At 37.8% G+C, this 11,408-nt stretch overlaps 1 protein-coding gene across 1 annotated transcript; it reads left to right on the top strand.

Moving 5' to 3' along the window:
- Nucleotides 1-3,967: 3,967 nt before the first annotated feature.
- On the top strand, nucleotides 3,968-11,402 carry nek4 (NIMA-related kinase 4). The gene is made up of 16 exons (XM_020592824.1): nucleotides 3,968-4,270; nucleotides 4,796-5,062; nucleotides 5,170-5,367; nucleotides 5,459-5,566; nucleotides 5,970-6,124; nucleotides 6,261-6,396; nucleotides 6,973-7,662; nucleotides 7,752-7,802; nucleotides 7,971-8,120; nucleotides 8,355-8,516; nucleotides 8,833-8,899; nucleotides 9,189-9,301; nucleotides 9,441-9,532; nucleotides 9,688-9,905; nucleotides 9,990-10,123; nucleotides 10,688-11,402. The coding sequence occupies exons 1-16, from the start codon at nucleotides 4,181-4,183 to the stop codon at nucleotides 10,784-10,786; spliced, it is 2,730 nt and encodes a 909-aa protein (XP_020448480.1). The 5' UTR covers nucleotides 3,968-4,180; the 3' UTR covers nucleotides 10,787-11,402.
- The last annotated feature ends 6 nt before the right edge of the window (nucleotides 11,403-11,408 follow it).

The raw sequence follows: 11,408 nt of genomic DNA, 5'->3' as shown, positions 1-11,408 counted from the left end.
AGCGGCCGAGCTGTGGCGACCAGGTAAACATTTCTGCTACGCTATTGGTTCCTTCTCTGCACCCGTCACTCCCGTGCTGTACTTATGATAAAAAAGGCTTGGAGGTGTCATTGTACAGCTTTGACAATGGGTGATATAAATGATCTCAATTAAATGCCAAGGCTCTGTTGTTATTTCTACTAGTCTGTTAAACGTGGCAAGAGGCCTATCATTAGCGGCTGTGAAATTAGTCATGATAATCCCATGCAGTAAGGGGAAATTTTAGCAGGTCTACTCATAATGACAATGTAATTGGCTTGCTGCTGTATTCTCTCCCTAACTCTGAACTATATCAATAACTACATCACCATAAACAGAAGATGATTTTAAAAATATATATATCTCATAATTTTATGCACATATACAAACAGAGAAGTTTGTAGTAGTTGCCTTACCAACACCTGCCTGTAACAGTAGTAGACTAACTGGGGTTGGCTACTGGTGATACAGTAGCAAACTTCACAGATCTGTCAAACTTGACTAGATATGGCCCTAGAAGAGTGTTCCTTCTCCAAGCTTGGTCCCACATAAGAAGTTTAGTGTTGTCATTGTTACATTTATGCAACTGAATTGTAATTCCATTGAAATTTCATATACGCCTGATATTATTGTATTTGCATGTCAAAATTACATGTTTTGCATATGCTTTTTGTTGTGTGTAGGCTATATATGGACCACAGTATTATGTGCGGTTGTGGAAAGTAACTGAGTGCATTTATTCAAGTTACTGTACTTAAGTACAATTTTGAGGTATTTGTACTTTACTTGAGTATTTCCATTTTCTAATACTCCAACTTCACTACATTTCAGAGAAAGACATTACACTTTGTACTCTCTACATTCTTTTGATACATTTAATACTAGTTACATTTTAAGATGAGATGAATAAAACAGAATCAGAATCAGTTTTACTGGCCAGGTGTGATGGACACACGAGGAATTTGACTCAAACACAATACAATATAATCATAAGATTTTATTGATCCTCCGTGGAAAGTTCATGAGCTTACAGTATGTAAAGTACTTCAAATTGTATATAAGTAGATAACATTAGCTCCACCTTTACCAGCTGTATCTTAAATATGATGTACACAATAACACATCGGCAATTATAATCTAATAGTATGATGTACATGAATGTGAGCTGTATCATTCTACATAATCAGTACTTTTACTTTTGGTACTTTATGTATATTTTGATGCTAATAATTTTGTACTTTCACTTAAGTAACATTTTGAATGCATAACCTTTACTTGTAACAGGGTAGTTTACACTGTGGTACTGATACTTTTACAGACATAAACAATCTGAGTACTTCTACCGCCACTGGTTATGTTACTTTTTTTATTAAAGGATCACACCAAACTTATACATTTCCCTTATTCATTTGCAAAGTTGCTTTAAAATAAGCCTTGAATAAAGCCCACACAATTTATTTCTCCCTGTCTATTATCTGTAGGCCTAACTGATTACGATAAATATATGTGGTGTCAGTTTGCAGTGGTTTAGTGCCCCATCTAGTGGATTACATGGCCCAACAAATTCATGTCAATACACGATTTGCATGAAAATGAAATTAGTAGTTTTAGGTAGGCTAATACGCATCAGTTCAGGTGAACTTTTTTCTTTGCAGACTATTGGTCAGGCCTGATACAAGGAGACCTATACTGGTAAAATACAGTTAAACTGGTAGTTTGCTCTCCACTGGCACTAAGTGGCCTATCCTACCTCATTTTATGGGACCAAAATAGTAAAATATTTTGCTGTGCTTTTATAGCATGTTATTTTATTAAAGGGAGGGTGAATTGCCCTAAGGCATTTTTTTGCCTTTCAGACTTCTGGAATATATTGCCATATGAAGCCAGCACATTAAATCCACACACAATATGTACCATTATAAAAATCCCCAAAATGTGTCCTAATCAGACCAAAAAAGCAAAATGCAGATATCACACTCATAAATGAATTGGTAGACATCTTAGCTGGCTAGTGCCAAGTCATCTCAGACAATTTACATTTCCCAATGTGGGACATGACAAAGTCTATGTTAAAATCTTAATAAAGCAAACAATAGAGTATAATAGTTTTAATGCATTTTTTACAAAGACATTAAATAGCCTATAATCATCATATTTGTCATGCAAAATTAAATGTGAATCGCAAAGGTGAAATGTTAAAAAAGTAAAATGTTAAGTAATTAAAATGTTTTACTAGTCACTAAACACCTACAACTGTAACAGGCATGTTAGAAGGCAACATATCAAATCTTGAGGCAACATATTAAATCCAAACCTGCATAAAATAGTTGTCTACAACACACTGAATTATAGATATTGATTGAATAACCTGTAATGCATAGGTGTAAAAACAACAACCCGAAGAAATCGGCTCATTACTTGTCTGGAAGCAAGCAGTCATTCTATGTCAAGGAACCACAGCTGCCCTCATTTGCCACTGTGATCTGATTGGAATAATCTGTAATAGGCTTTGCAAAACATTAAGTGAAAAGACTTTATTATATTGCTATAAATATTTGACTATCAGGTTTTTCTTTCATTCATTGCTACATTCTCCCTGACTTTAAAAAGAGTCCTCCCTTCATGCACACATTAAAAACAACCACAGAATAAAAACCTCACACCATTTTAACAGAGATGCAGCCACCCATAGTTATAATTTGCCCTTGACCTTAAACAACTAAAATAATGCATTAGATGACTAAAACCCTGGAAATAACCATTGTTATTGCACAATTCATGGATTTTTCCCTGACGGAAGCACAGTTAGAACTGTCCCACATTAGGCAAATCGTACTGTCCCACTTTACAAACAAAGGTTCCTAAAGCAGGACAATGAAAAACTTGACTGAACTAACAAATAGAGTATATTTCCATCATATTATATTTTTTGATGAAAACATAGCATAAACACATCCTGATAAAAACTAGCAGGATTGTTTTATTTATAAGAAGTGTATACCCTTATCATCAAGTTTGTCTAAATGTTATGTCACTGATATTTGAATGGTCTTAACAGGGGGTGCTTCCTTTTTGAAGAGTACTTCATCCTTATCTATAATGGGACATTTGAAAAGTTATATGATTAGATAACATGACATTCCAGCTTGTGCTAACTGATGGTTTCACTGACTTTCATTTGTTTGAGGACAACCTACAGGCACTGGAGCTTAGGTGTCCCACATTAGGCAGTGTCCCACATTAGGGCAATTCACCCAATATAGACCATGTCTATCTGGGGTATTCAGCACGATGTTTATAGTGACCCCTTCCTCTTTTTTTTTAATGCTCATTAAGAGAAGCCTGGCTTGTGGCATTACTTAGCCTACATGTCATAAGAGAAAGAGCACAGGTGTAACTAATATATTATATTAACAAATGGCACGTCTCATTTTATTGCAGCAGTTCCCATTCCTGGTAATTGTGTATGCTGGTAAATGAAATAAAGCATCATTAAAATAATTAATTTCACCTACATTACGATTACAGCCAGGCATCTTACTTTCCCCCAGTTTACAGTAACTTTGAATCATACAAGTCCAGATATGGAAACACACTCCAAATGGTGTCTTCTAGGGTATCTCAAAAAACTGATTTTTTAAAAACATTTGTAAATAATGTCCCAAGTAAAAGCAAAGAAGTTACAGAGAATTACCCTGCATTTAGAAAATAATAATAGACCTTAATGAAAAAAATGAAGGGGGGGAGGGTGGATAATCTATTTTATTAGTTGAAAACCGTTCATGCAAATCTAATCAGACGGCTGATTGTTATTTACAGAAGAAAACTAACTCCATAGTCTCTCTAAGCAGCTGCTGAAAAACGTTTCTGTGGTAAATTTGCGGCGGTGACTGGATGCAGACGTTTGGTGGCGCTGTCCTGTAGCGGCAGCTGTTTTTGTCAGTTGCCTAGTGACAAACAACTATCGACTGAGTGGTGCTGATTTCCTTCGTTTTTCAATCTCGTCGCTGGCACTCTGCTAGCTCTAAGTTTTCCTGACAGATTCCACATGTTTTTCTCGTCTTTAGAGCTGGGGTTAGGGATGATACAATACTGTACATCTCAGTGGGGGTGTCGTGTAACCTTTCAGCATCTTAGGTCATGTTATAAAGAGTTTTGAACAATGATGAATAATTATATTTTCATCAGGGTCGTGGGGAAAGGGAGCTATGGGGAGGTGAACTTAGTGAAACACAGAATAGACCGAAAACAGGTGAGAACGTGACGCATGTAGCGTTATTAAATCTAGTACAGTTCACGGGAATTAAAATAAGCAACATTTAGTGTTATCTGTTTTAGTCGCTTGAGATTTCATAATTCCCAGGCTTGACGCTACAAAACTCACTTCAGCTAACGTTAGCATAAAGTTAGCTAGAGACGGCTAACACCTCACAGAATTGTTTACGCACTTGGACATTATGTTTGAGATTTATTCAGTGCTGGAAAGACATAACGTAACGTAAGTATTATGCTAACAAAGAACATATGTGTTGTTAATTACAACACAAAGTAAGTGAGATGTGTGAGTCCCTGGTCTTTACCGGCCATTAACATTTTAAATAAAATAATGTAATTATGTAAATGTAATTATAAAGTTAAGTTTATTGCCGTCTGGTTTGGAATGTTTGTCCATCCTATACTTTGTTTGTTTCCTTGCATTTTAGCTTCTGAATTTTTTTACACATGTAGAATGACAAAGATGTGTTTAAGTTCCATTTCCATTTGACTTTTATTTCAGTATGTTATTAAGAAGCTTAATTTAACCACCTCTTCCAAGCGGGAGCGGCGAGCAGCAGAGCAGGAGGCACAGCTTCTGTCTGAGCTGCGGCATCCTAACATTGTGACATACAAAGAGTCTTGGGAAGGAGGGGACTGCCAGCTCTACATTGTGATGGGTTTCTGTGAAGGAGGTGACCTCTATCACAGACTTAAACAGCAAAAGGGGGAACTCTTACCTGAGAGGCAGGTGGTGGAGTGGTTTGTCCAGATAGCCATGGCACTCCAGGTACAGTATACTGTGCTGTTGAAAGTGATGGTCATGTGAAGTCAAACATTTTTTTATTTACATGAGTACAGCATGCTTAAAATCACTGTTTTGCTTTTGCTTTTCAGTACCTGCATGAGAGGAACATTCTTCACAGAGACCTTAAAACACAGAACATCTTCCTAACAAAAACAAACATCATCAAAGTTGGGGACCTTGGCATTGCACGAGTATTGGAGAACCAGAATGATATGGCCAGCACACTCATAGGGACCCCTTACTACATGAGTCCAGAGCTGTTCTCTAATAAACCCTATAACCACAAGGTATTTGGGCTATATTTTCTTACTATGCACAGTTCATAAGTGGATAGTAAGTGGTAACTGATTTACAATTCAATGCAATTTTCCCCTCTAGTCAGATGTATGGGCCTTGGGTTGTTGTGTGTATGAGATGTCCACACTGAAACATGCCTTCAATGCCAAGGACATGAACTCACTGGTGTATCGCATTGTAGAAGGAAAGGTGGGTTTAATCTTTTCATACATGTATTTTGTTAGATATGCAGTTCAGGTCAAGTATGATGCTGCTACATAGTGTCTGTTATTTTCAGTAAACTGTTTGTGTTGAGAGGCAACTGAAATCACACTTTTTGTATGCATCTGTATGTTTATTTATTAATTAACTTAGTCTTCTGAGTCTGAAATTAGTTGGTCATGTCGTCAGCATCAGAGGAGTTAAGGGTCATTGTTGGAACTCCAAGCGCAGGTTGTGCTTGGTGAATTCAGCCGTCTTGATCAGGATTTCAATCCTTGATTCTTGTCCTGTCAAGACATGTTGTTTTTATGAACCTTCATTATTTAGACGTGCTATTTATGGCAACCAAGAGTCACAGTCCCTCACAAACATTTTCTGGTTTTCTTCCCAGCTGCCACAGATGCCCAGTAGATATGATCCCCAGCTGGGAGATTTGATCAGGAGCATGCTGTGTAAGAGACCTGAAGACAGGCCTGATGTCAAACTTATCCTCCGGCAGTCTTACATCAAAAGACAAATTGCCATGTTCCTTGAGGCCACCAAGGAGTGGGTTTCACTGACAGCTAACCTCCTTCCACTGTCTTATTTATCACCTTGTTTGTTTGTTCGTGCTGCTAGTTTTAGGAAAACATTTTGATCAATTCTTAGATGGTTGTGTTTGCTGTGCTTCTTTCTACACCAGAAAAACTGCCAAGTCAAGAAGTAAAGCTGTGACTGGCAGTGGTGATTGTATGGTCAGCAGTGTGGTGTCCCCTCAGCCAAAACCTGAGAGGCTGCCTCCAAGTCCCCAGCCTAAAACCTTTGTCAAAGGGAAACGGGTGAGTAACTGACAGATAGCAAGGCCGGTTTCCCACAGAAAACTCAGAAATTTTAAGTTTGTGTTTGGTAAATGTTTGAGATAACTCTTATCTTAAACATTACTAAAATTAATGCCAATAGGCTGCTACTTTGCTTAGCAAATAGTATGCCAAATGGTATTAATCAATGTGATTAGGATGTTTAATTAATCAACATTTCTTTTTTGCTTTTGAAATAACACAATTCTTATTTTGTCGCAGTAAGTGGATAAAGTATTTTTACCCCGATACGACTTTTGTGTAAATACTTTTCAGAGTCTTATTTTGACACAGAATCACTAGATGTTTGCTAAAATACATGACATTGCATCCAGGATTTACAAATTGCATGGCCAATTTATAGTAAGTTCCATTAATGTGTGTTTATTCTCAATTTGTGTGTGTAAATTTCCCAGTCATTAGAGTTGTAAAATGTCAACATGGGTTGCTCTGATTACTCTATCACTGAAGCTGTTTACTCAAGCTTCTTCAGATATTATATCAAGCAGTGATTTATCTGTGATTATTATAGTTTTTGTTTTATGTCTTCATCTTCAGAAAGAGGAAAAATCACAACAGCATAGAGTTCAAAATGGCATCAGCGACTGCGCTTCAGTACAAACACCTCCATCACCCAAAGCCTCTTCACCTGATCCTCTTAAAGGCAGCCTTTCATCTCTGGCAAGCATCAGCAATATCAATATTGATGTCCAACTTCAGGAGGATGAGGACCTGTTGAAGAGACAGGTGCGGAGGCCCCAGTCAGTTGTGTCACATCAGTGGGCAGATGATGAACATGTTACTCACAGTGTGTACAAAAGCAACAAGGGAAGAGGGAAACCAGTTCTTTCTCCTCCTCCTTCCCCTGTTAAGACTCCTCTGGAGACTGTGTCAGGAGTTGACAGTACAAGAGGAAGCAAGAGACGGGCATCCAATGGACTGGTAGACTTTCAGCCACAAGCCACACCAAACTCTGGCGATACATTTTCTGTCTTTGGGGAGAAACATATGTCAGATGTGGATGATAAGGATGATACCATGGAGTTACTTAAAGAAGCTGAAATGCAGAACCCGAAGCCAGAAGTGTTAAAAGGGGCAGCTTTTTCTCTGCCTGAGAGGAGATCTGCACACAGATCTAGTGCTGAACATATCGGAGGGATTGTGGAAGTGAAAATGAACAAAATTTGTGACACTATTACCCTTCTCAAGGGAGCTGCAGCACAACACCTACATACCTCAGACATCCAAGTAAGTACTGATAATAAAGCAATACTTCTATTGTTTTCTCATTAAGTAGTCTTGTTTATTTTTATGTGAGTTAATTCATGTTTCTGTAGGACAACTTAGAATCTACTGAAAAGCTGTTAGAGCCATTTCCTTCACTGCTGGTGAGAATTATAATTCACACACTCATTCTGTGAACTCCTCCCACAATAGAACTCATAGCTTGACAGTGTAACACTGCCAATGCCTAATTGCACAAAGTGAATAGCATGTTTCTAGAATTTTGTGAAGATTTTTGCCAAAGTGGAAGAAGTGTAATTGTGTGTGTTTAGGAACCTGTTCAGGAGGAATCACCTATACCACTCAGTAAGACGGGTCTGACCAGTCCATGCCAAACTCTCCCGCACTTCTCATCAGAACCTTCTAAATCACAGCAACACAGAGGGAGGGACATAAGACGGACACATGGGGATCCGGACAAGGTAAAGATTGATGTCAAGTTGCTAAAATGCAGGTACTTGTAGGGTTAAAGCAGTTTAATCACTGTGTCATATTATGTAATGCTACCTTTGTTTTTATGATAAGTTAACAAATAGGAAACATGAGAGAAAGATTGTATTTTGCCAGAATTTTAAGTTCTTTCAGGTTGAATGAAGTTAATTTCAATCAATTGTCTTGTATATAATACCGTATATACATATTTTGCCTTTTGTTAGTCAAATGTGGCCCCTAGACCTTTACCTCCACCTCCTATTGAGATCACAGCTGTGGAGGATATGAAGAGGAACAAGAGGTGCACAGAAAGCAAGAAAGCTGGTGTGACTGCAGCTTGCACATCAGTTAATTCCTCTAAGGATGGATTGTTAGCACTGCCACAGGTGAGAGTGCTCATCTACTCACATACAGTACACAGCCACATTTTGTCTGTTTCTGAATAAGATGTTTTGTATCAGCGTTTCTGAAATCTAAACAAGTTATAATGTACTATTTTCCAATCAGTGATTAGAGGAAGAGGATTAGAAGACACCCTAAAGACAATTTCCTCCCAAAGTTTTGCAAAGTTATATTTAAAGTTAAATAGAATCACAATTTTTTGTGCAGTTTTTTCAGCTCTTTGTTAATTGGTTTTGGAAACCTGGTATAGAGTATTCTTCTTGAAGTCAGCATCAAAATGTGGGTCAATTTTACTTTCAGGATCGTCCTCTGTCTGCCAGAGAGAGAAGGAGACTGAGGCAGTCCCAAGAGAGCACCAGTCAGCCAGGTACTTAATGTCTTTTTGTCCAATGTCCAAGCTGAAACCAGAATGTCATAGTAAGACCTATAACAAAACCTGTGAAGCTTAAAATATAGAAAGCTTGAATAAAGAGAGAGACAAAAAAAAAAAAAAAAAAAAAAGCAGTCTGACAAAATACACATACACTTAATTACACTGGGGACTTCACAACATGTATGTTTTAAGTGACTATTGTAGTCATTATTAGTGCTATAAAATTAAAAGGAATAACTGGTATTTTATTTGCTATCCCTGCTGAATTTCATGCTTTTCCCAGGTGTTGGCGCTGTAAGAAGGGCATCATATGATGTTACTTCCTCCAAGGCTGAGCACAAGAGTGTCCCAATTACCAGGTCCATTTCAGACTCTGCCTCTGACACCAGCAATAAGGTATGGATACCCTATCACTTTTTGAATGTTTACAGTAAGCCAAAAAAAGGCTGGATGTGCTTCATGAGGTTACTTAGATGCTACTGTAAAAGCAAAACAAAGGTCTGTGTCACAACTGTGGGAATATGTTTCATTACAGCAGGATAAGTTGCTGGAGCGAAGGTCAGATGAAGATGAATGTAGGTCATCCACGAGCTCCACAGAGCGTTCAGAGGGAGACTGCAGGGAGAGGTGAGAAAAATACAGAGTGCAACTCACCTCATCTTGAATATAGCTACCATACTCCTTTACTATCCATGTTATTGGCACTGGAAAGTCTGTGTTAATGTATTTGCTTTTTATAAGTAAAACAGTGGTATAATCCATGATCCATTGGTCATCTACAGGAAGACTGAATCCAATGACATGCAAGATTTAGTCAACATGATGACCCAGACTTTGAGGATGGATGTTGGAGACAGTGTAAACGATGTGGATAAAGACAGTTTGGGCTCTGATGCACTGCCAGAATTTAAACTAAACAGGAAGTACAGGGACACCCTGGTGCTTCATGGGAAGGCTCGACAGGAAGCAGAGAACTTGTCACTTGGTGAAATACCAATAGGTTAGAGAAGCAAGCAATCAAATGCCATCATCACTCAGTCACTGTGGTACTTTCTTCTGTTTAACCACTCGGTTCTTCCTAAAGGCTCCACATCTGGTCCAGCCAAGATACGGAGAGTCATAGAACAGCTGAGAACAGATGTAATGAAAGGCCTGGGGGTGAAGCTGCTGGGCAGAGTGCTGGAAATCATGGAAGAAGAGGATGACAGCAAACGAGAAGTATGGGTTTCAAGAAGTAAAGCACATCATACCAAATCATATATACTCTATGCAACATATTACTCTTAAAACCTTAAGGAACAGCTGCAATAAATCTGAGCTGGGCCAGTGTGGTGGTTCTTTTTTTCATTTGTGCTCATTGCTTTACAGATGTTTAGGGATATTATGGTTTTCTGAAGTGAAACATTGTGCACCTCTATACAAGGAAGTACAAAAGAGGTCACAAAGATAAACCAAGTTACATACAGAAATTGCTCAGTGATTTTCTTACTTCACTGATTGGGTCAGTGCAGTAGTGGAGTATTTTCTTAATTTTAGTGATAACACAAGGAAAACAGATTGCAAAGCATTTGTTGACAAATAAGGGCCATTGGCACTGTATGTTACTCAAGTTACACCGATTTCTTAGTTCAAAATAAGTAAATGTCAAGATCAACCTTGGTATTTATACAGTAGGTTTACTTGCACAATGTATGCACTATGTCTCAAAGTGCAAAACCAAGTTTGCTTACAAGTTTGTCCTTTCTTTCCTAATCTCACTTGGTATCCTTTTTCTCACTGCAGCTGTACCTTCGTAACCAGATGGGGGATGAGAAGTACCAAGCTTATGCTGTGATGGTGAGGCAGCTGAAATTCTTTGAGGATATTGCCTTCAAGGTTTAGAAAACACAAACATCTACAGTATACAGTATAACGCAGCATTTCCATGACACCACTTGTGAGAACTTGCCCACAACAGGCCTGCATTTTGACAGACCCTGCATAAAAAGAGACTTTGATTTTGAGAAAATGGTTCTCAAGTGAAAACTGTTAATTGTTGTTCCAGAAGATGATTTTGTTTGCTGCCAAAAAGAACACAACGGTTATGCAGCATTTTCCTCCTGTTTGCAAGAAAGTCCTTATTTAAGACTGCAAGTTTGGCATGGAATTTCTACCAGTCAACCTCATGCTGGCAATCATTACTTTACATTTTTTGCCTCTTTCAAATACAATTTGAAATGAAAGCTGAAATTTTGAAGATACCTATGCAAAAGATTTGGGTCATGTTTTAACACTATATCTTTGTAGCCAACACTAATAATGTAAACAGAGTTAGAATATTGTGTTACTTATAGTGCATCTTTGAGGATGCTAGATCTTCTGCTTTATTTTATCTATTGTCCCTTCTTATACACAGAATAATGTGATGTAGATATTAACATGTGAATTATTTCTAATAAATCTGAAATTTTTTTTTTTTTTTTACCCAGTTTTCATAATGTTGAACCACAGTAAAACAAGCACT

Source organism: Monopterus albus, unplaced genomic scaffold, assembly GCF_001952655.1.
Source record: "Monopterus albus unplaced genomic scaffold, M_albus_1.0 scaffold18.1, whole genome shotgun sequence".
In the NCBI taxonomy this organism is placed as follows: domain Eukaryota; kingdom Metazoa; phylum Chordata; class Actinopteri; order Synbranchiformes; family Synbranchidae; genus Monopterus; species Monopterus albus.
The sequence above is the reverse complement of the archived record's forward strand: the minus strand, read 5'-3'. Positions and strand labels throughout refer to the sequence as shown.